This window comes from Pristiophorus japonicus, chromosome 10 (genome assembly GCF_044704955.1).
Source record: "Pristiophorus japonicus isolate sPriJap1 chromosome 10, sPriJap1.hap1, whole genome shotgun sequence".
NCBI classification, from domain to species: domain Eukaryota; kingdom Metazoa; phylum Chordata; class Chondrichthyes; family Pristiophoridae; genus Pristiophorus; species Pristiophorus japonicus.
In genome coordinates, this window is record NC_091986.1 from 153140670 (window position 1) to 153162572 (window position 21903).

The 21903-nt window shown below is 46.7% G+C and overlaps 1 protein-coding gene across 2 annotated transcripts in view; it reads left to right on the top strand.

Annotated features, from left to right (window-relative positions):
* Nucleotides 1-21903, top strand: part of parp4 (poly (ADP-ribose) polymerase family, member 4) — a 265891-nt gene that overhangs the window by 234772 nt on the left and 9216 nt on the right. For both annotated transcript variants that reach the window (XM_070892180.1, XM_070892181.1), the window contains exon 33: nucleotides 9847-9949. In XM_070892180.1, coding sequence (XP_070748281.1) covers nucleotides 9847-9949 — 103 coding nt within the window. The remainder of the gene's footprint in view (nucleotides 1-9846; nucleotides 9950-21903) is intronic.

Sequence of the window (21903 nt, forward strand, 5' to 3'; positions counted from 1 at the left end):
GTGCAGCAGGTAACCGAAAAGCTTCCACAATTGTATATTTTGAAACATCTTGTGCTTAATGTGCATTAATGGTAGTTAGATGGCTTGAAACTTTAATATTCATACTTAAAGAAGAATTATATATGGGGCGGATTTTTGGCTTTCGGGATTTTTTGGCGAAAACGGTAGCGCTACTGTTTTTAGGCCGAACTTTCGGCCTTTGAGGTCTGCTCCAGGGGCGCATCGGTAAGGGAGGCATTCCACGATTATTCGCGGCGCAAAACACAAGTTTCGGCAACTTTAGTTCGGGGTCGTTTGCGCTGTGAGAGTGGCCTTGGAAGGAGGGAAAAATTCCAAAAACATTTACAAGACCCTTACCTAAGTAATCGCTGCAAGAAAATCAAAAAATAAAAACTTTAACTAAACTTTTTGCAGGTCTTCTGACTTACTGCAGGGCTGCACTGACAGGTTTGACCTGTCGTTATTCTGGGCGTGGCATACGGGTTGGGAGTGTGCCGAAACTCGATGGCAAACGCAATCGGAGTCATTGCACGTCGGCGCACCTCTCCCCGGCAGTACTTGGAAGCTCCGCCGCAAACAGGTGTCTGAGGATCCCGCCTGGGTTTTGCGACCGGGTTTTCGCTGCAGAGGGTCAAATCACGTTGAAAACCGGTCGAAAACCTCTTGAAAATCCAGCCCTAGTATATGGTGCGCATTCAGCGCTTTTATTGGCCCCCGATTGTTTACACTAATTTATGCTTGTTTACACCCATTTTTAACGTTCCAGCATATATATGTGAGAATGTGAGGAAATTTGGGTGTAGATAGACATCGACAAAATGGGAGTCATTTTGGATGTAACTTTCCAATTACACCTCCATTAAAAAATTACACCTCACACCCAAAAATGACCATTCTTCATCTACAATCTTGGATGCTGAATATCAGCAGACCTTTCAGTAATTGAGCCATCACAGCAGAGCCCAATTCAGTCTTGATCAGAACTTCTTGATGACAAATCAAGATGAATTGGGCTCAGCTGTGATGCTTTCCAACAGTAGTCAGGGCTGGAATTTTGCCGGTGCTGAGAGGGCGGGTACGGAGGTGGGTCCACTGTCAAAATAGAAAAGATTGACAGCGAGTCGACAGCCCGCTGACAACATAGGGCTAGAACCTCCACATTTTTTGCATGCTTAACGTCCACTTAACGCCCATTTTACCGCTGAAATGATGTATAACACCCATATATCGCCCATTTAGCCACAAAATGGAAACTGACAGGCATTTTTCGGAAACTTACCACCAAGCGTTAATTTCCCCACGTGCTTAACGCCGGGAAAAAATAATACCGCCTGCCCACTTTCTTTGGGTGGAATCATCAGAATGGGCGAAAGTAACGGCCATAATATTGTCCAGGGCTGAAATTTCCGCATGGAATTGACGCCGAGATTCAATAATACCACCCGCCCACTTTTTTTTGTCGTAAAGAGCACATTTGGCGAAACTAACGCCCAGGAGATCACCCACCATCACTTTCACCACCTCGCACACATATCACCCACAATATCGCTCGCCCGAAAAACCGCCCATAAAAAGTGGAACTGTTCTGAACTAAAGCCAGCGGTGTGGCTGCCATTTTTAAAATCGCAGGTCGCTTCATTCAAAAGGCTGCTTCAACTTTGGGGGAGTTTGCATTGACTCGGGAGTTCTTCTCAGGTGAAATGACCATCTCAACAGACATATTTGCAGACTCTGGACTAGTGGGGGTTTACTCTAGGTGTATTTTAGTGAGGAAATCATTGCTTCTGATCAATCGCTATTATACTTTCATTGCAATGGGGCCAGCCATTTCTCAGCCTGCATCGATTAACACGCAGATACTGCAGAGTGCAGATGGCTCAATGTGTGATGCACATCATTATGTCCCCAATTTAAGACGTACAAGAATGAGGAGGAGGGCCAGACCATACACACCCCACGCGTACAAGGAAAAGAGGTCTTACCTCAGCATCTCTGACCACACCTGCCTTCGGAGACTGCGCTTCCACAAGGTGGTGATCAATGAAATATGTGAGTTCATCAGGCCACATATGCAGCCTGCCATCAGGACATCAGTGTCAGTCGAGGTCAAGGTCACCGCACCACTGTCTTTCTACGTGTCCGGTTCCTTTCGGGCCTCCGCGGTCGAGATTTCCCCTCTGTCTCACCGTGCAACCCATCGCTGCATTAGACAGGTCACGGAGGCCCTGTACGCAAGAAGGATGGACTTTATCAGCTTCCCCATGACCACGGAGGCTCAGACTGACAAGGCTGGAGCATTCTACCCCATTGCTAAGTTCCCCAGGGTGCAGGGAGCAATACAGTGCATTCACATCACCTTCAAAAGACCCGGAGCGTTTTTGTAACAGAAAAGGATTTCACTCCCTGAAGGTCCAACTAGTTGTCGACCACAACCAGATCATACTGGCAGTGAATGCCAAATGTCCAGGCACCTTCGATGAGGCTCACATCCTGCGTGAGAGCGCTGTCTCTGACATCTTTAAGAGTCAGCCACAAGGACAATGCTGGATGCTTGGTGATGACTGATATGGCTAGCCACCTGGCTGATGGCCCCCCTGCCTGACACCCACACCAAGGCCGAGAAGCGATACAACCAGAGCCACAGAGACACACGCAATGTGGTCCTGAAAACAGTAACAGTGTTTAAGCAGCGCCTCAGATGTCTGGACCACTCAGGAGGGGAGCTACAATACAACCCTGAGCAAGTAGGTAAATTCGTGGTCGTGTGCTCCATGCTGCACAATCTGGTTATCAGGAGGGGACAAGAATTGCCAGAAGGCAGTGATGCTCCACCTCAGGAAAGAGAGGAAGAGGACGACAAAGGGCTGGATGCTGAGCTAGTGCCAGACAATCAAGCTGGCTATGCAACCATGCCCACAACCCCCTCCAGACCGTAGGAAAGGGCCCGTGGTGGCTACATAGTTGCAAGACTCTTACATGAGGAGCTGATATCTGAATGATTTGCCTGAAAGAACGTTGATGTGAGTGACAATGCTGACAAACTGCTCTGTGTGTGCAGCTCAGGCATCAATGGTGCCATCACCTTGATGCCAGTTAAAGTTTACATTGATTGAAGTTAAGTTTTATTTAACCCTTTGATAAGGAATCACCAGTGTGTAACGGTCCAGCTATCTGAGACAATGCGCAACAAGGTTATGTTCAAAAAAAAACTTTTTATACCAACATTGGTCTAAAATCATATGTATCAAAGGCAATAACACCCAACCCCCACCAACACCCCACTTTTTCCACCATTGACATCAATCATATGTTCAACATGTCCAGCAACACAGAATACAAAGGCAAAGCAGGAGGGTGATTCCCAGCCCCCATACATTGCAACAAATTGCATACACCCAGATGGAGATATAACACAGCCATCACCTGCGGACATGCACCTCACTTTCCTTCTCACCTCCCCCCCACCCTTCTCCCACCTCTACCCCTTCCCCTCCTCGTTCCACAGTGCCTGGCCAAGGAGCTCCTCAGGTGGTGCCTCATTGGGGGGGATGAAGGGTACGGGAGTGGGGGGTGCCAAGGGGGCAACATTCTCTGATGCAGAAGCAGGATCTTGGTCCTTGCTCTCATCTGTCATTCGCAGTGGTGGTGCAGAACCTAGGGGTGGAGTGCCGTGCTCTGAGACCACTGGGAGGCCTGTGCCAGCAGTGTTCCTGGCTATCGCATCTAGAGCCTCTGCCATCCGCGGAATGTACTCGATCATGGTGGCCAGCTGTCGAGATATGCCCCCCAATGCTTCGATGAGCTGGTCACTAACGTCTACAGTGCTCTTGGACAACTGTACCATCTCTTCGCGCAGATGTGGCGCTCGTGGAACAGACCTGCTGCGTCCACGAGGCCTCCGCTGGGTCGGTGCCGTCCTGGGGACAAATGGGGTACCCTGTGGTGAGGTGCTTGGGGCCGGTAGCTCCAGAGTGGAGGCGGGAATGACCGGAGGAGCACTAGATGGCCTTGGGGTGGAATGGCTTCTGGAGCGTGGCGATGCAGGTACCTCGAAGTCCGCGCTCTCATCTGCAGAGAACAGACCCAGCGGATTGACGGGCGAGAATCAGAGCTCCTCAGCAGCAGATGTAGGATCGTCCGGAGAGTCGGTCCCCGTGACCCCACCTTCTGGCCTCTGTGGTCTTGCCTGGGGTCGCGCTGCTGGCTGAGCTGCAAAACACAAATGAAGTTATTAGAGGAGAAGAGGATGCTAGAGTCACAAGGTGAGCCCAGCGCTACACACAGCATATGCACGACAAAAGCACCACCGCTCTAAAAATCATCACAGACATCATATTTCATGACCATCAACACATTTGCATTGCAATGATTTTCATTAGGCCAGCATTATTTCTGTGACAATTTTAGAAATCATCTATCATATATGATTGTTCGGATATGAGTGGGTGTGGCATCTATTGACTTTACATCACGCAATGGTGTAAGCTTTACTCACGTGGCATCACTTCAGGATCTGCAGATGCTTCCGTGGCTGTCCGGATGTGCTTCCCCACGAGTGCGAGCACCCGCTCCTCCATCTCAGTGATGTCGCTGGTGACTGGTGGCCCCCCATCCATTTGCCTCTGCATGGACCTCATCATTGATAGCTTCTTCTGTAAAAGGTGACAGGACGACATGGCATGAGATCAGTGCGTGATATCATTGCTTGGTACTGTCACAGAGACTGATACAGCACATAACCGACAGATGTAATCATGATTATTATGATAATTATCATTCTTTACCTAAAGACGTGCACCATTACCGCAGGCTTTGAATAAAGGGCCCGTGGTGGCCGGTAAAAGTGAAAGACCTCACATCTGCTGATAGTCACTCATGACTGTTACAAATCAAATTATATAAATACATAAGTACACGTAAATCAATGTAATACTTACTCTTGCGGATCCCACAAGGTCGTTCCAGCGTTTGCGGCATTGGTTGCCCTCACGAACCTCATTGGTCGCCAATGAGATCACCTCTGCTATCTCGGTCCATATCTTCTGGTAGGCCTTTGGGGTGGGCTTCCCACGCCTTCCCTATGTCAAATCACCCTAGCGTAACTCGACCTCCTGCAGGAGGGAGGCATTTGCCTCGTCCGAGAGCCTCCTGGCTCTTTTGCGCCCTCCAATGTGCTCCTCTCCCACCTCACTGCTCTCTCCAGCATCAGTCTCCACAGCGTGCTGTGATGCCTCCTCCTCTCCTTCCATTATTGGCCAAATTTGGGCAAATATGTGGCTGGTAACAGCTAATTTTTGTTTCCCTACTTGCTGTGAAGCTCTAAAGTCTCACTCCTTCCTCTCAAAGCAGCCACACCACGTCCAGACACACCTTCAGTCCCACTCTATCCCTCCCTCTCTATCTCCTCTTCTGCATATATCATGATGACCCTTGACCTCCTGAATCACGGGAATCGAGCGTTGCCATGCCGTTGCTAAGGATGGTGACACTTTACGGCAGACGGTCAGTGAGATTTAATGCTACCGCCCATTTCATATCGTTCGCGGTAACGCCCATTTAAAAAATGGAGATTAGGTGCTTTGAGAATGGGCGAGAAGCCGGCGATCTGAAAACCCTTTTTTACCACCCACGCTGGAAATAACACCCATTTTTAGGCGATAAGTGCAAAAGTGGAAAATCTAGTCCATAGAAATTTACAGTGCAGAAGGAGGTCATTTCGGCCCATCGTGTCTGCGCCGGCCGACAAAGAGCCAGACGGCCCTTGATCAGCAGCCCTGAAGGTTACATATAAACCTATGAACAATGGCGGAAAGGTAAAGAGCACCCAGCCCAACCAGTCCGCTCCACACAACGGCGACATTCCTTACACTAAAACATTCTACATTCCACCCCAACCAGAGCCATGTGATCTCCTGGGAGAGGCAAAAACCAGATAAAAACCCAGGCCAATTGTGGAAAAAAAAATCTGGGAAAATTCCTTTTCGACCCATCCAGGCAATCGAAACTAATCCAGGAGATCACCCTGCCCATATTTGATTCCCTGCAATACTTACCATTGTATCTGCACCAGCCAACAAGAGGTTATCCAGTCTAATCCCAATTACCAGCTCTAGGTCTGTAACCCTGCAGGTTAGAGCACTTTAAGTGCCCATCCAAGCACCTTTTAAATGTGAAGGTTTCTGCATCCACCACCCTTCCAGGCAGTGAGTTCCAGACCCCCACAACCCTCTGCGTGAAGAAGCCTCCCCTCAAATCCCCTCTGAACCTTCCACCAACCACATTAAAATTATGCCCCCTCATAATTGACCCCTCCACCAAGGGAAATAGGCCCTTGCTATCCACTGTATCCAGGCCCCTGAAAATTTTGTACACATCACAGAGCGGGATGGAGCCAGGTGCGGGGTCGCAACCCGCCACCTACCCCGGCCGCACTGGACCCGCCTCAGTTGGTGAAATCACAATCCAGCAGCGGGATGATTGGCTGATTTTTCCTGATGATGCCGAAGTCAATTTGAGGTCTTGATTGTTGTCTTAGCTGGCATTTGCACATAAGAGATTGAACTTATGGCCTTTCAGAATCTTGTGATTCCCTCCCCATTTTTAAATTATTTTCCTTCCTTCCTTTGTGTCTCCATAGCATGTACCATCTCCTGAGTGAGCAGGTTTTTGCTCCTTGCTCACTGTTCAGGCATTACAAGAAAAACATCATTTGCACGGACTTTCTTTCCTTCTATTTGCTCTTAGCAGCTCAGATTAAACCTGCAATGCTGCTTGTCCTGTGCCATATGAGGACAATTTCTGCAATATATTTTTGTAAAGGAGTTTAGAAAGTCAAGGTAAATGTGATGCTGAAAACTGGCTTCACCCAATTGTAGCTGAAAAAGAGTTCATTTGTCTCTGAATCAGGGGAGTGCCTAATTCACAAAACTGTCCAGATGTATCACAGTTTCAGTGAGAGGTGGCTAGATTTCTTTGTTAGTGCCATTTCCTCAGAAATTAATTAGGTCAAAGTCTGCTTGCTTCCCAAGAAATTATTCTTTGAAATGCTAATGCATGTGAGTTCACGGACTGGAAAAAGTATATAAATTGGCTCTACTCGATGATGTATCAGGAAATATGCTTGAGACGAAGGTACTTCACTGTCATGTAGTATAAAACATTAATAAATAATGGTGGAGCAGCTGTGTAATTTTCCAATATCATAGCAACCTGTGTCACTGGCCCTTTCTGTCACAAATATGGAATATCAGAGGACTTTCATACAAACTAACCACTATCCCAACATGTGGTAAACTACATACTGAATTTATAGTTTTGGTAGATTATCGACTGCAATACCAGTGAAATCAACCATAAGTGTCAACTGTGGCTCAGTGGGTCAGTGGCCATTGAGTCAGAAGGCTGTGGTTTCAATTCCCACTCCAAGGACTTGAGCACAAAAAAATCTAGGCTGACACTCTAGTGCAGTGCTGAGGGAGCACTGCATTGTCGGAGGTGCCGTCTTTCGGATGAGACGTTAAACCGAGGCCCCGTCTGTTCTCTCAAGTGCATGTAAAAGATCCCATGACACTATTTTGAAGAAGAGCGGGGAGTTTTCCCCGGTGGCCTGGCCAATAGTTATTTATCCTTCAATCAGCATAACAAAAAAACAGATTATCTGGTCATTCTCACATTGCTGTTTGTGGGAGCTTGCTTGTGCGCAAATTGGCTGCCACGTTTCCCACTTTACAACAGTGACGACACTCCAAAAGTACTTCATTGGCTGTAAAGTGCTTTGAGATGTCCGGTGGTCATGAACGGTGTTATATAAATCCAAGTCTTTCTTTAACAGTCACTAACTATAACATAACACCTTTGTAACTCAGTCCAACCCAACAGTCCTATACATATTACTCACTTATATTGTAATCAGTACAGTTAGTGTAAATTAAACAATTCATCACTTTACACACTAGCTTCTCTATATGCCTGAAGTAGTGAGAATTGTTTGTGGCTCCTTCACTGGCAGAAAATCCATGCAAAATAAAGCAAAGTTTCTGACATTCTTTTTGTGTGTCCCAAAGACAAGAGTCGAGAAATTACTGCTGGCAAGATTATTAGATGAATGCTTTTACTACAGTTTTAATGCAAGTGCTAACATATTCATTTTAAACGGGCTACCATCTCCACTAAAATAGCACACAAAGTAATATCATACGAGAGGTATTACACTTTTGCCTGCTAATTTTGCCGACATTCATTTCTGGATTCTTCAATATCTAAACTATCCTAAAATTCACTAGATAATATGATACTTTCTAAATAAGCTGTCCTACCTATTATTACGTCCACCCTCTTGACCTTGCTATCTCGTATGGCCTCGTTCTCATCCTTTTATCCCGCGCCATTCGCATCCCAATTTTCACTTCCCACTGCACTTCCTTCTGTGTGAATTTCTGGAAACGCACGTTACAACGGCACTTTCAAATTCCTAACTATCTAGCCTTTGGCCCTCCATTCGGCATAATATTTCTGCAGCTGTTAATCTTTCCAATCACACTCTCACCTTTGATGTCCTTGACCCCAGTAAAACCCTAATTCTCTCAATCCTTGGCTGTTTTCACTGGTACGGCCCTCACCTTCGCTCCCTTAAATTCAAGGGACGCAGACCTCAACATATATTGAGCACAATTGATTTAGCCATCCATCGTCAGATCAGGCTGCACCACATCAAGTACCATAGGGCATTACTCCAGGATCAGCCTTGAAAGCAAAGATGACCAACATCTTTCTCTATTACCAATTGTATCCTTAAACCCCTCTGGCCCCTCCACCCTTACCAGCAACAAGTACGAGGAGCTCATGGACTTCTTTATCACCAAGATTGAGACCATCTGTTCAACTGCCACATCCCTCCCTTCCCCCAGCCCTGAACCCGTATCCTTCTCTAGTATCTCGCCTATCTCACCTAATGCCCTCTCCAAGCTCAACTTGTCCATCAGCCCCCTTCCTGCTCTCTCTCACCATAATTTTTCCAAATATTGGGAAGACCGAAGCCATTGTCTTCGGCTTCTGTCACATACTCCGTTCCCTTGCCACCGATTCCATCCCCCTCCACAACCTCTGTCTGAGGCTGAACCAGACTGATTGCAAGTTCAGCATCCTATGTAACCTTGAGCTGAGTTTCCGATCCCATATCCTCCATCATAAATGTTGTGTATCTGTAAAGCATGCACTCCCATGTTCCGCCACCAGGGAGCGCATCCGCTGAAGTCCCAAGGGATCCCAGCATTCCTTGGGAGCACTGTATATAAGCCGGCCCCGAAGGCCTGTTCCTCACTCTGGAGTGTCTCAATAAATACTAAGGTCACTGTTACTTTAACCTCCCTGTGTGCAGTCTCATCTGTGTTAGGAACACAATAATAAAGACTGTCTACTTCCACCTCCGTAGCATTCCTCTCTCTGCCCCTGCTTCACTCCATCTGCTACTGAAACTCTCATCCACGCTTTTGTTACCTCCAAACTCGATTATTCCTGTGCTCTCCAAGGCGGCCTCCTATCTTTCACCTTCCATAAACTTAAGCTCATACAAAACTCTGCTGCTCATATCCTAACCTGCACCAAGTCTTACTTTTCCATCACTCCTGTGGTCACAGACCTACATTGGCTCCCGGTCCATAAACACCTCACATTTAAAATCCCTTGTCCCTCCTCTCTCCACCCTACTCCAGCCCTACAACCCTATAAGAACTCTGCATTCCTCCAACTCTGGCCTCTTGCATATTCTGCCCTCCGCTATATAAATGAAGGTTGTTGTTATATTCATTGTTGTTGCTCATAATTTCTTTTTTTTCTGTAATTTTGCAGAATGGGTACTGGAATTTTACACCTGACCTGGGAGTCCTGTTGGAAATTAACGTGGAATATCTAACTAATGTTTTCCTAATAGAAAAAGGCATTAAATCTCTAGGTAATGTATATTTCAGTTTCCAGTAGTGCATTAATCTGAAAGTGAACGACCAGCAAGTAGCAGCATTTTCAGTTAAAAATGTTTGTTTCACAATGTGAAGCATTAAGCAGAGTTTCCAAGTTCAGGATGTTGAAATCCTTGCTCATCATCCCACTTACATCCCAGACCCAGAGGACAATCGAGCATAAATATCCTCCTTCAAACTTAGACTCTTACTAATGACTTCCTGAGACCCTCTTCAAAATTGTATATTTCTAAACATTGTTGTACAGTGCAACAGCAAATATATGTACCACAGTCAAGGTGTACCTCTCAGCAGTGACTCATTATTTTCTCCAAGGTCCTCACTGCTTCACGCCTTCAGCAACACTTTTGTTGTTCCTCCATAGCCTTTGATATCAGAAATGGGTATAACTTATACTTGTGACAGAAATGTGAAACTTTGAGACCCTAAATAAGACTTGTCATAGTGTACATTTCTAATGTTTTTGAATGCTGAATAATTTGATTTATATTATAATTAACAATTTTTCTTTTTTCCATATACGCACAAATTGAATATGTTCGTGGCATTCCATTACCATTCCACTCTCCCATACCTAGCACATCCTATATAACATTCAACCACACTATCGCATTTTGCCTCCATTTATGTAATTTGTTATACTGCACACTCCTTCCACTGGTGGATGCCTTGTACCACTACTGGCTATGCATTCTATATAAGGTTGCCAGCTGTCCAGGATTATCCTGGTGTCTCCCAGCCATTAAAAATTAATATCCTGGGCATGACTGCGAGCAACCCAGGAGAAAAATCACATGACATTCTTTTAACATTTGTTTGTTATAAAAATATTGGAGATGGGAAAAATTATGTTTGACTGGGTGGAGGGAGGCGATCATGTTATGAAATCATCAGAAATACATCCAATCAGAATTGTCAATGCTATACAACCCTCCTTTTCTGTTCAAATGCTTCTACTTTACGAGTTCTGGCCTTGCTCTCATGCCTATTGGTATTTTTCTTAAATGTTGCAGCTGAATGCAAAGGGCTAGAATTTGTTTTTTGGCCATTGGGGTATTTTTTCAGCATTTATCATCAAAAATACCGCTAATCACACCGCCATTTTTTAAAGGCCGTAGTTTTATGAAAAAATGCGGCCAGCGGTAAAAATCGGCGTTGCACGAGGAGTCATGGCGGAAACCGCGTTCCTCGTCAACTTTAGTCTGAGGCCGATTACCACTAAAAGACAGGCCCTGGGAGGGAGGAAAAGACACACAAAAAACAAAAAATAAAAAAATCACAAAACATTTACAAGACCCTTAACTAAGTAATCACTGCAAAAAAAATGTAAAATAAAAACTTTAACTTACCTTTTTTGCAGGTCTTCATAAGTACTGCTGTTTTTGGGGCTGCAACGCAGGTTTTTCTCGGGCGTTTTTTCTCGCCCAGAATACGAGTGTGCCAAACGACTAAAGTACGCCGATAGCGGTATTTCCAGTCTTGCACGCTGGTGGTCCGCTTTTCAGTGGTATTTCAAATCCACCGGCACAAGACTTTGGCGAAACTATCGGATCATCGTTTATCGCCAAAAACGGCGAAATATCACCGAAAAAACAGGCACAAGGTTGGTGAATTTTCAGTCCCAGGTGTTAATGTACATGCCTGAGGCTGGCCAGCAGTGTCATACTTTTGCATGAATATGAAGTGCATAGAGGAAATATAGTATTAAAAGCCAATGTGTGGCATGCATCTCACATTGTGGGATGGCTTTTCACCTTCCTTGCCTGTCAAATCATCTTGTTATTGTGAACATCACTAATTGAGTCTAACCTTTGAAAAGACTAATGGTTAGTAAACCTTTGTTGTGTAGTGCATGCTGAATCTTGTAAACAATGTATCTGTTCGTGTCATGTATGTACATTCTGGTTGTAGCCACCAGGTGGCGTCATTGTTGGAGGCCACTGAGCAGCACGCACAGGGTGCTGCTCAGGTATAAAAAGCCAGCCATTTTGAGAGTCAGGCACTTTGGGCCTAAATAAAGCAGAGCCAAGATTGTACCTTGCTTAATTAAACAGTACTCAGTTTGAATCTTTATTGCATACATAACATTTGGCGACGAGAATACAAGAACCTTTGTTTGCAAAATGAGCATGATTGGATTTTTAGAGCGATTCATAGAGGGAGAAGATTGGGCAGACTTTGTGAGCCGTTTGAACCAGTACTTCGTGGCCAACAAAATGAAGGGGGTCGACGATGCAGATCGGTGCCGGGCCGTGTTCCTCACTGTGTGCGGTTCAAAGATCTACGGTCTGATAAAGAATCTACTCATACCTAGTGATCCAACAGAGAAAACGTACGAGGAGTTGTGTACATTGGTACGGGAGCACCTCAAGCCAGACGACAGCATCATCATCTCGAGATACAGGTTTTATACACATGTTCGATCGGAGGGCCAGAGCGCGGCGGAATTCGTTGCCGACCTGAGACGTCTAGCGGGACCGTGCAAGTTCGGGACGGTGTTGGCAGACATACTGCGGGACTTCTTTGTTATCGGTATCAACCACGAGGTAATCCTGTGCAAACTTCTGGCGGTGGAGGAGTTGGACTTAAAAAGGGCCATCCAGATCGCTCAATCATGTATGGCGACGGATAGGAGTCTAAAGCAAATAGCGGTGAAGAACCGAACCTCGGCAAGTACTGTAAATGTGATTGATCCGCCGTTCGGCAGAGCGGTACATGGCAGGGCATTTCCGGCTGCGTTCGCGGAATGATTCGGCGTTCGGCAGAGCAGCACATGGCAGGACCTATCCGCCCGCGTTCGCAAAACCTGTGGCTGCCCAAAGTCCACCAGCGGGAATGTATACGACTTCTCCATGTTGGCGTTGTGAGGAAAATCATCGGTACCAGCAGTGCCGATTTAAGCAATACAGTTGCAAAGGCTGTCTGAGAGTGGGGCATCTCCAGCGCAAGTGTCCGCAGATGAGCAAGCGAGCTGCGACACACCACATGGAGGATGAGAGTCAGACTAGCACGGATCCGGATACGCAATCCAAGATGCCAGAGGATGAAGTGTATGGACTGTACTCTTTCATAACCAAGAGTAAACCAATTTTGATTAATGTGAAGTTTAACGGGATACCGGTATCGATGAAACTGGACACGGGGGCGAGTCAATCGATCATGAACGAGAGGCCATTATATAAGCTGTGGGATACTAAGATTGTAAGGCCCAGGCTGAGCCCTGTTAATGCCAAGTTGCGCATGTACACCAAAGAACTGATAAAGGTGATTGGCAGTGCACAAATTGTGAGTTACCACTGTGGATTGTTCCAGGCAATGGCCCAACGCTGCTCGGCAGGAACTGGTTGGAGAAAATCAGATTCAACTGGAACGACATAAAAGCATTGTCGTTGGAGGAAGATACATGTGCCCAAGTATTGAGCAAGTTCCCCTCGCTGTTCGAACCGGGTATTGGCAACTTCACGGGAGCCAAGGTGCAGATCCACGTGGACTCAGATGCAAGACCCGTCCATCATAAAGCTTGGGCAGTGCCGTATATGATGAGGGAGAAGGTTGAAATTAAACTGGACAGACTCCAGCATGAAGGGATCATATCACCGGTTGAATTTAATGAATGGGCCAGCCCCATTGTTCCTGTGCTGAAAAGTGATGGCACAGTTAGAATCTGTAGAGACTACAAGGCTACGATCAACAGGGTTTCGAAACAAGATCAGTACCCGTTACCAAAGACTGATGACTTGTTTGCGACGCTAGCCGGAGAGAAGTCGTTCACAAAATTTGACTTGAAGTCTGCCTATATGACACAGGAGTTGGTCGAGACGTCGAAGAGACGTACGTTCATTAATACGCACAAAGGACTGTTTATTTACCACAGGTGCCCTTTCAGAATTCGCTTGACTGCAGCAATATTCCAGAGGAATATGGAAATTCTACTGAAGTCCGTTCACAGAACCGTCGTGTTCTAAGATGACATCCTGATCACCGGTCACTCCAAGGAACATCTAAACAACCTGGAAAAGATTCTACTGCATTTGGATAGAGTGGGACTCAGACTGAAACACTCGAAGTGCATCTTCATGGCACCAGAGGTCAAATTACTTGGGTGGAAAATCGCTGCTGATGGCACCAGACCTACTGACGTGAAAACCAAGGCCATCAAGAATGAACCCAAGCCACAGAATGTGACGAAGCTGCATTCATTCCTGGGTCTACTCAACTACTTTGGTAACTTCCTACCTAAATTGAACACCTTACTAGAACCACAGCACAAGCTATTGAGAAAAGACGACAACTGGGTGTGGAGCGCATCGCAACACAGAGCTTTCGAGAAAGCCACCAATCTGTTTTGCTCGAACAAGCTGCTGGTACATTATGTATGACCCATGTAAACATTTAGTTTTAGCCTGTGACGCATTGTCATATGGAATTGGTTGCGTACTCCAACAAGCCAATGAGTCGGGGAAACTTCAACCTGTCGCGTATGCATCCAAAAGTTTGTCTAAAGCGGAAAGAGCCTACAGCATTGTAGAAAAAGAAGCTTTAGCGTGTGTGTACAGTGTTAAGAAGATGCATCAATACCTGTTCGGTCTGAGGTTCGAATTAGAGACTGATCATAAGCCGCTAATTTCATTGTTTTCCGAGAGCAAAGGTATCAATACCAAGCTTCATCCCGCATCCAAAGGTGGGCGCTGACATTATCTGCCTATGATTATGTCATTCGCCACAGACCTGGCACAGAGAATTGTGCCCATGCTTTGAGCCGGTTGCCGTTGCCCACACCGGAGGTGGAAACGCCACAACTGGCGGATCTAATGTCAATCATGGATGCTTTTGAGAGTGAAGGAACCTCTGTCACAGCTCAACAAGTTAAGACCTGGAGCAGCCAGGACCCGATATCGGTGGTAAAGAGTTGCATCCTCAAAGGGGATTGGTCTGGCATATGTAAGCAAATGTGCAAGGAGGCCAAACTGTACATTCGTCGCAAGGACAAACTGTCTATTCAAGCAGATTGCATATTGTGGGGCAATCGCGTTGTTATGCCCAAGAAAGGGAGAGAGAAGTCCTTGTATGAGTTACACAGCACACATCCGGGTATAGTAGTGATGTAGGCCATCACCAGGTCCCATGTATGGTGGCCAGGAATTGATTCTGAGCTGGAAGCATATGTGCATCAGTGCAACACCTGCATGCAGCTCAGCAAAGCACAAGTGGAATCGCCGCTGAGTCTGTGGTCGTGGCCATCGAAACCTTGGTCCATGATCCATGTAGACTTTGCAGGTCCCTTCCTGGGCAAGATGTTTTTAGTGGTGGTGGATGCTTCTTTGAAGTGGATAGAATGCATAATCATGTCATCCAGCATGTCCACGGCAACCATAGAGAATCTCAATGTCATGTTCACGACACATAGTCTGCCTGACATAATGGTGAGCGGCAATGGGTCATGCTTCACCAGTCAGGTGTTTCAGGAGTTTGTGAAACTTAATGGCATAAAACATGTAAGGTCAGCACCGTTCAAGCCTGCGTCCAACGAGCAAGCTGAACATGCAGTACAAATAATCAAGCAAAGCATGAGGAGAGTAATCCAAGGGTCACTGTAGACCTGCTTGTCCTGCATACTGCTGAGTTACAGGACAAGACCCTACACACTCACAGGGGTCTCGCCTGCTGAACTCATGATGAAAAGACCAAGCTATCTCTGGTACATCTGGATTTAAATAATCATGTTGAATACAGAGAACAAAGTCAACAAGGGTACCATGATCGCGCAACTGTGTCACGCGAGATTTCTGTTAATGATCCTGTATATGTGCTGAAGTATGGTCAGGGTCCCAAATGGATTGCTGGTATGGTCATGGCCAAGGAGGGAAACAGTATATTTGTTATTAAGCTCAAGAAAGGGCAAACTTGCAGGAAACACATGGATCAGACAAAACTAAGGTAGACAGATGAGCCAGAACAGTCGGACGAAGAAACCATTGACGACCAACCAACCTACCAGCAATCTTCAGAGGACGCAAGGGTCATCAGTGAACCCGGAATTTCCATCACAGACCTGTTCAATAAAAATGGACTTGCAATTCCTGACATGGCCACTGCCACCCCCAACATGTCAGTCATCCAGCCATCAGCCACAACAGACTCCGCACACTCGCCCAAGGCTGGAATTGAACTGAGACGGTCAACCCGGGAGCGTAAAGCACCGGACCGTCTCAACCTGTGAAAGACTGTGATAAGATCTTGGAGTGGGGTATTGTCATGTATGTACATTCTGTTTGTAGCCACCAGATGGCGTCATTGTTGGAGGCCACTGAGCAGCACGCACAGGGTGCTGCTCAGGTATAAAAGGCCAGCCATTTTGAGAGTCAGGCACTTTGGGCCTAAATAAAGTAGAGCCAAGGTTGTACCTTGCTTAGTTAAACAGTACTCCGTTTGAACCTTTATTGCAGACATAACAGTTTGATTAACCTGTTTGCTGTGAGTGTGAACTAAAGGTTGGAAGGTGTGGCCAAGATTTCCAACATTTGCCAGGAAGGAGTGTGCCACATTAAAGTTCAACGCAGTTGTAATCTTGACCGTGAGTAATCGAGTTACCATAGACCATATGCACACTAATTGTTTGATGGACGTGCATTTGGTGGTAGAGGTCCAGGTGGCCACACATGTGCTACCAATAATAACCAGCACTTTGGGAAAAAAAATCTGACACATGGAAAAAGTGCAGGGAACTAATGAAAGAATTTGCCTTGCCGAACAATGCACCTGCCACCTTTTGTATACATTGATGCACAGCAGATTGACTGATTTCACATACATCTCCACAAGTAGCTAGAAATGATCCAGTTACATAAAACTTCAAAAAAGTGGTAATCTTCACAGCAAATGGCAGAGCCATTCCTGTCACTGATCTTGACTGCAGGTCAGGCTTGAGCAGAAGGCCTAACTCCATGACTACCCTCTGATTCAGTTATAGAAAAGAAAGAACGACTTGCATTTATATAGTGCCTTTCATGACCACCAGACTTCTCAAGGCATGTTACAGCATAGTCACTGGTGTAATGTGGGAAGCGACAGCCAAATTGAGCACAGCAAGCTCCCACAAACAGCAAAGTGATAATGACCAGATCATCTGCTGTTGATTGAGGGATAAATATTGGCCAGGGCACCGGGGATAGCTCCCCTGCTTTTCTTCAAAAAAATGCCATGGGATCTTTCACGCCCACCTGAGAGAGCCTACGGGGCCTCGGTTTAACGTCTCGTCCAAAAGACGGCACCTTCGACAGTGTAGCACTCCCTCAGCACTGCATTGGTGTGTCAACCTAGTTTTATGTGCCCAAGTCTCTGGAGTGGGACTTGAAGCCCACAACCTTCTGACTCAGAGGCAAGGGTGCTACCAAATGAGCCACAACTGACACTGGTCAGCAAAGACAGTTCTCAAACATGTATATGTAGCTGTGTCTTAGTTAATGGACACAGCTGGAAGACTAAGGGTGAATGTGGGCAATTTGCCTCCTGTAAGCAGGCCTGCCTCTGATCCTTTCAAAATAAATGGATGGAGTGGAATTTCTATGTTCAAAATTTTGGTTGCTGCAACTGAAATTTCAGCTCCCTAAAAATTAGTAATGGAAAATACTAGGGCCAAAAAAAACAAAATGCAAAAAGTCAAAAACCAAGCCTGCAACAAATGCAAAGAAAAAAAAGATTCAAAACTGAGTACTGCAAACTTCTTTAGCTAATAATTGTCATGTATGTAACCACAATGCAACACCACTGTATTACTGTATACACGCAACCTAGGTGCATACCTTGACCACTAGGGGTGAACTTGTGGGAGACACTCCTTACCTGATCACACAGGTATAAAAAGGGAGGTCCCACGCAGGGTCATGGTCTTTGGAGTCCTGTGAATAAAGAGTTAAGGTCACAGAGTGACCTTGTCCCCAGAATGTGCCTCGTGTGGTTTCATACTGTAGAGTAAGGGCTTTACATTGGCGACGAGAAACGGGAAGTCACGACCCACGAGAATGGCCACCGGTAGCACAGAGGAACGGTACTGTGTTGGGGAAGACTGGGACGATTTTGTCGAGAGGCTTCAGCAAGGCTTTGTTACGAAAGAATGGCTGGGGGATGCAGCGGCCGACAAGCGAAGGGCTCATCTTTTGACCAGCTACACGCTCATGAAGGACTTACTAGCACCCGAAAAGCCAGCGGACAAAACTTTTGAAGAACTTAGCAAATTGATCGGGGAGCACCTCAAACCGGCGAGTAGCATACATATGGCCCGACACAGATCCTACACCCACCGACGTCATGAAGGACAGAGCATATCAGACTTCATAGCGGACCTCTGGCGTTTGGCCAGCCTCTGTAAGTTCACAGACGCCTGCAGGGGGGAGATGCTAAGGGACTTCTTTATCGAGGACATCGGTCATGCGGGAATTTTCCGCAAATTAATTGAGACCAAGGATTTGACTTTGGAAGCGGCGGCGTTGATAGCGCAAACTTTCATGGCGGGGCAGGAAGAGACGAAAATAATATACGCACGCAATTCTGCCTCTAACGCGGCGATGGATCAGGGAGTCAACATCATCAATGCGACTCAGAGCCCCGCAAGCAGGCAGGGGCAGTCCAACACTCCCCAGGCAGCAATAGACCCCAGAGTAGGATTTCAACAGAGACAATGGCAGGCTGAACTGACATTCACGCCATCACAGTGGACAATGCGGCCCGGGATGGGGCCATTGACACCCACTAATAGGGTACTTAAGAGCAGTCAAAGTGACAGTCAGCGCGGAATGCCTGGCCATAGTCCCTTTGTTCCCAACAATGGAAACTTCAACTCATGCTGGAGGTGTGGGGGAAACACTCAGCTAGATCTTGCAGATTTCAACAGTTTGTCTGCAGGAACTGCAATCTCAGTGGCCACTTAGCTCGAATGTGCAGGAAGTCTGCAACCAGACTAATATGAGGCGGATGGACCAGAAGAGGGTTTTTTGAGGCAGGATGACTTTTGGAGCAAATCGATGGACGCCGAGGTTCAACGGGTCCATGTGGCGAATATTCACCGTTCATACACTAAAATACCACCAATGATGATGAGGATTTTATTAAACGGTATCCCTGTATGCATGGAGCTGGACACTGAGGCCAGCCAGTCACTCATGGGCGTTCAGCAGTTTGAGAAGGTATGGCCATTTAAAGTCAGTAGTGTCAAAATCTCGACTCTCAATTTAACTAAAAAAAGTGAAACTCAGACATAAACAGCTCAGTAGATGTCCCTTTAATTTACTTACTGCAAGGAAAAGTCCTGCTAAGTCAAAAGCTCCGCAAAGGCTTCTACAGTAATACAAAAACACACTATCTTTATACAGAAGAACAAACAAAGAAATTATGGTTCCATCACATGTATCAGCTCTGCCCTTGCAGTCAGCAAATACAGATAAGGAGTTCTTCAATCACTTGATTAACATTACATCCTTGTTTTAATTTCCTACTTATCTATACAGCCTTTATCTGGAACTTCTAAGATTTATCATTGTGACAGTTACTGCTAGGGAGTATAATCCTAAAACAAAGGGGTGCTCTTTCAGTTAGGGAGGGTACACTCAAGGTTCCCTCGCTCACACAGATGGTTCCCAAGCTTCTAAATTAGTTGGCTATCAATCAAGGTTAACATGTTTATACAGAGGCAGGCTGTTTGCTGTAGGGACTTCTGGGAGAATTGAGATTCCATTTTGTTTTATTACAAAAGGGTACATTTAACAGAAAATGTAACTTTAAAAGTAAATTTCCACAGTAGACCCAAATTAGCACGTATTGAGACACAATTACGGACTTACACTAAAGAAATCATTCCGGTGCTAGGCAGTGCAATGTTGGCTGTCGCACACAATGGGTTAGTGAATCGGTTGCCGCTTTGGATTGTCCTGGGCAATGGTCCCGCACTGTTGGGGAGGAGCTGGTTAGCCGAGATGAACTGGAAATGGGGGGATGTTAACGCAACGTCATCTGTAGAGCGAAATTCGTGCTCACAAGTCCTACAACAATTCGATTCACTATTCCAACCTGGCGTCGGGACTTTCAAAGACACTAAAGTAGTGATACACATCACCCAGACACCAGGCCAGTGCATCACAAAGCGAGAGCGGTGTCTTATGTGATGCGGGAAAAGATCGAGAGCGAATTGGACCGGCTGTTGAGAGAGGGCATCATCTCGCCTGTTGAATTCAGCGACTGGGCGAGCCCCATCGTTCCTGTCCTAAAAGCGGATGGCTCTGACAGGATCTGTGGCGATTACAAGGCCACCATCAATCAGGTGTCCCTACAAGATCAATACCCGCTCCCGCGAGCGGAGGACCTCTTCGCCACGCTGGCAGGTGGCAAGCTGTTCACCAAGTTGGACCTCACTTCAGTCTATATGACCCAGGAACTGGCCGACGAATCTAAACTACTGACTACCATCACCACGCACAAGGGACTGTTCGTTTATAACAGGTGCCCGTTTGGCATTCGATCAGCGGCCGCGATTTTTCAACGAAACATGGAAAGCCTGCTTAAATCCATTCCTGGAACGATCGTATTCCAGGACGATAGCCTCATCATGGGTCAAGACACCGAGGAACACCTCCACAACCTGGAGGAGGTGCTACGCCAACTGGACCAGGTAGGCCTGCGACTCAAGAAGTCTAAATGTGTATTCTTAGCTCCTGAGGTTGAGTTTCTGGGCAGGAGGGTTGCTGCAGATGGGATTCGGCCCACCGAATCCAAAGCAGAGGCGATTCAACGAACACCCAGGCCCTGCAACACATTGGAGTTGAATTCATTCCTGGGACTGTTGAACTATTTCGGGAACTTTCTGCCGAACTTGTTGTTGGAGCCGCTACACATGCTCCTGCGTAAGGGTTGCAATTGGTTTTGGGGGGACTGTCAGGAACGGGCTTTTGATTGGGCGCGAAACCTACTTTGTTCAAACAATTTGTTGACCCTGTACGACCCCTGTAAAAAATTGGTTCTGACACGTGATGCATCGCCCTATGCGGTTGGGTGCGTGTTGCAGCAGGGCAATGCTGGGGGTCAACTACAACCTGTGGCTTATGCTTCCAGGTCGCGCTCAAGCAGAACGGGGATATGGGATGGTCGAGAAGGAAGCGCTTGCATGTGTCTATGGTGTAAAAAAAATGCATCAGTACCTCTTTGGTAGGAAGTTTGAATTAGAGACGGACCACAAGCCATTAACATTCCTGTTGTCAGACAGCAAGGCTATCAATGCCAACGCATCAGCTCGCATACGCTGGCTGCTTATGACTACTCCATCCGGCACTGGCCCGGCACTGAATATTGTGCTGACGCGCTCAGCAGGCTTCCACTGGCCACCACTGAGGGGGCAGCGGAGCAAAGCCCTGAGATGGCCATGGCTGTCGATGCCTTTGACAGCGCAGACTCCTCCATCACAGCCCGCCAGATCAAAATCTGGAGTAACAGAGATCCCCTCCTATCTCTGATTAAGAAATGTGTCCTGACTGGGGATTGGGCGCCCGCACACGGAGCATGCCCTGAGGAGGTCAGACCGTTCCACAGACAGATGGATGAGCTCTCCATCCAAGCCAATTGCCTACTATGGGCAGTCGGGTAGTTATGCCCCAGAAGGGCAGGGAGGCATTTATCAGGGAACTGATGAAGGCCATTGCCCGGTCACATGTTTGGTGACCTGGAATTAATTCAGACCTGGAACACTGTGTTCGCAGCTGCACGATGTATGCCCAGCTGGATAATGCCCCCAGGGAGGCCCCACTCAGCCCACCAGGCCATGGTCACGCATTCTTGTTGACTACGCGGGCCCGTTCGTGGGTAAGATGTTCCTTATTGTGGTAGATGCGTACTCGAAATGGATCGAGTGCTTCATTCTGAATTTATGCACGTCATCCACCACATG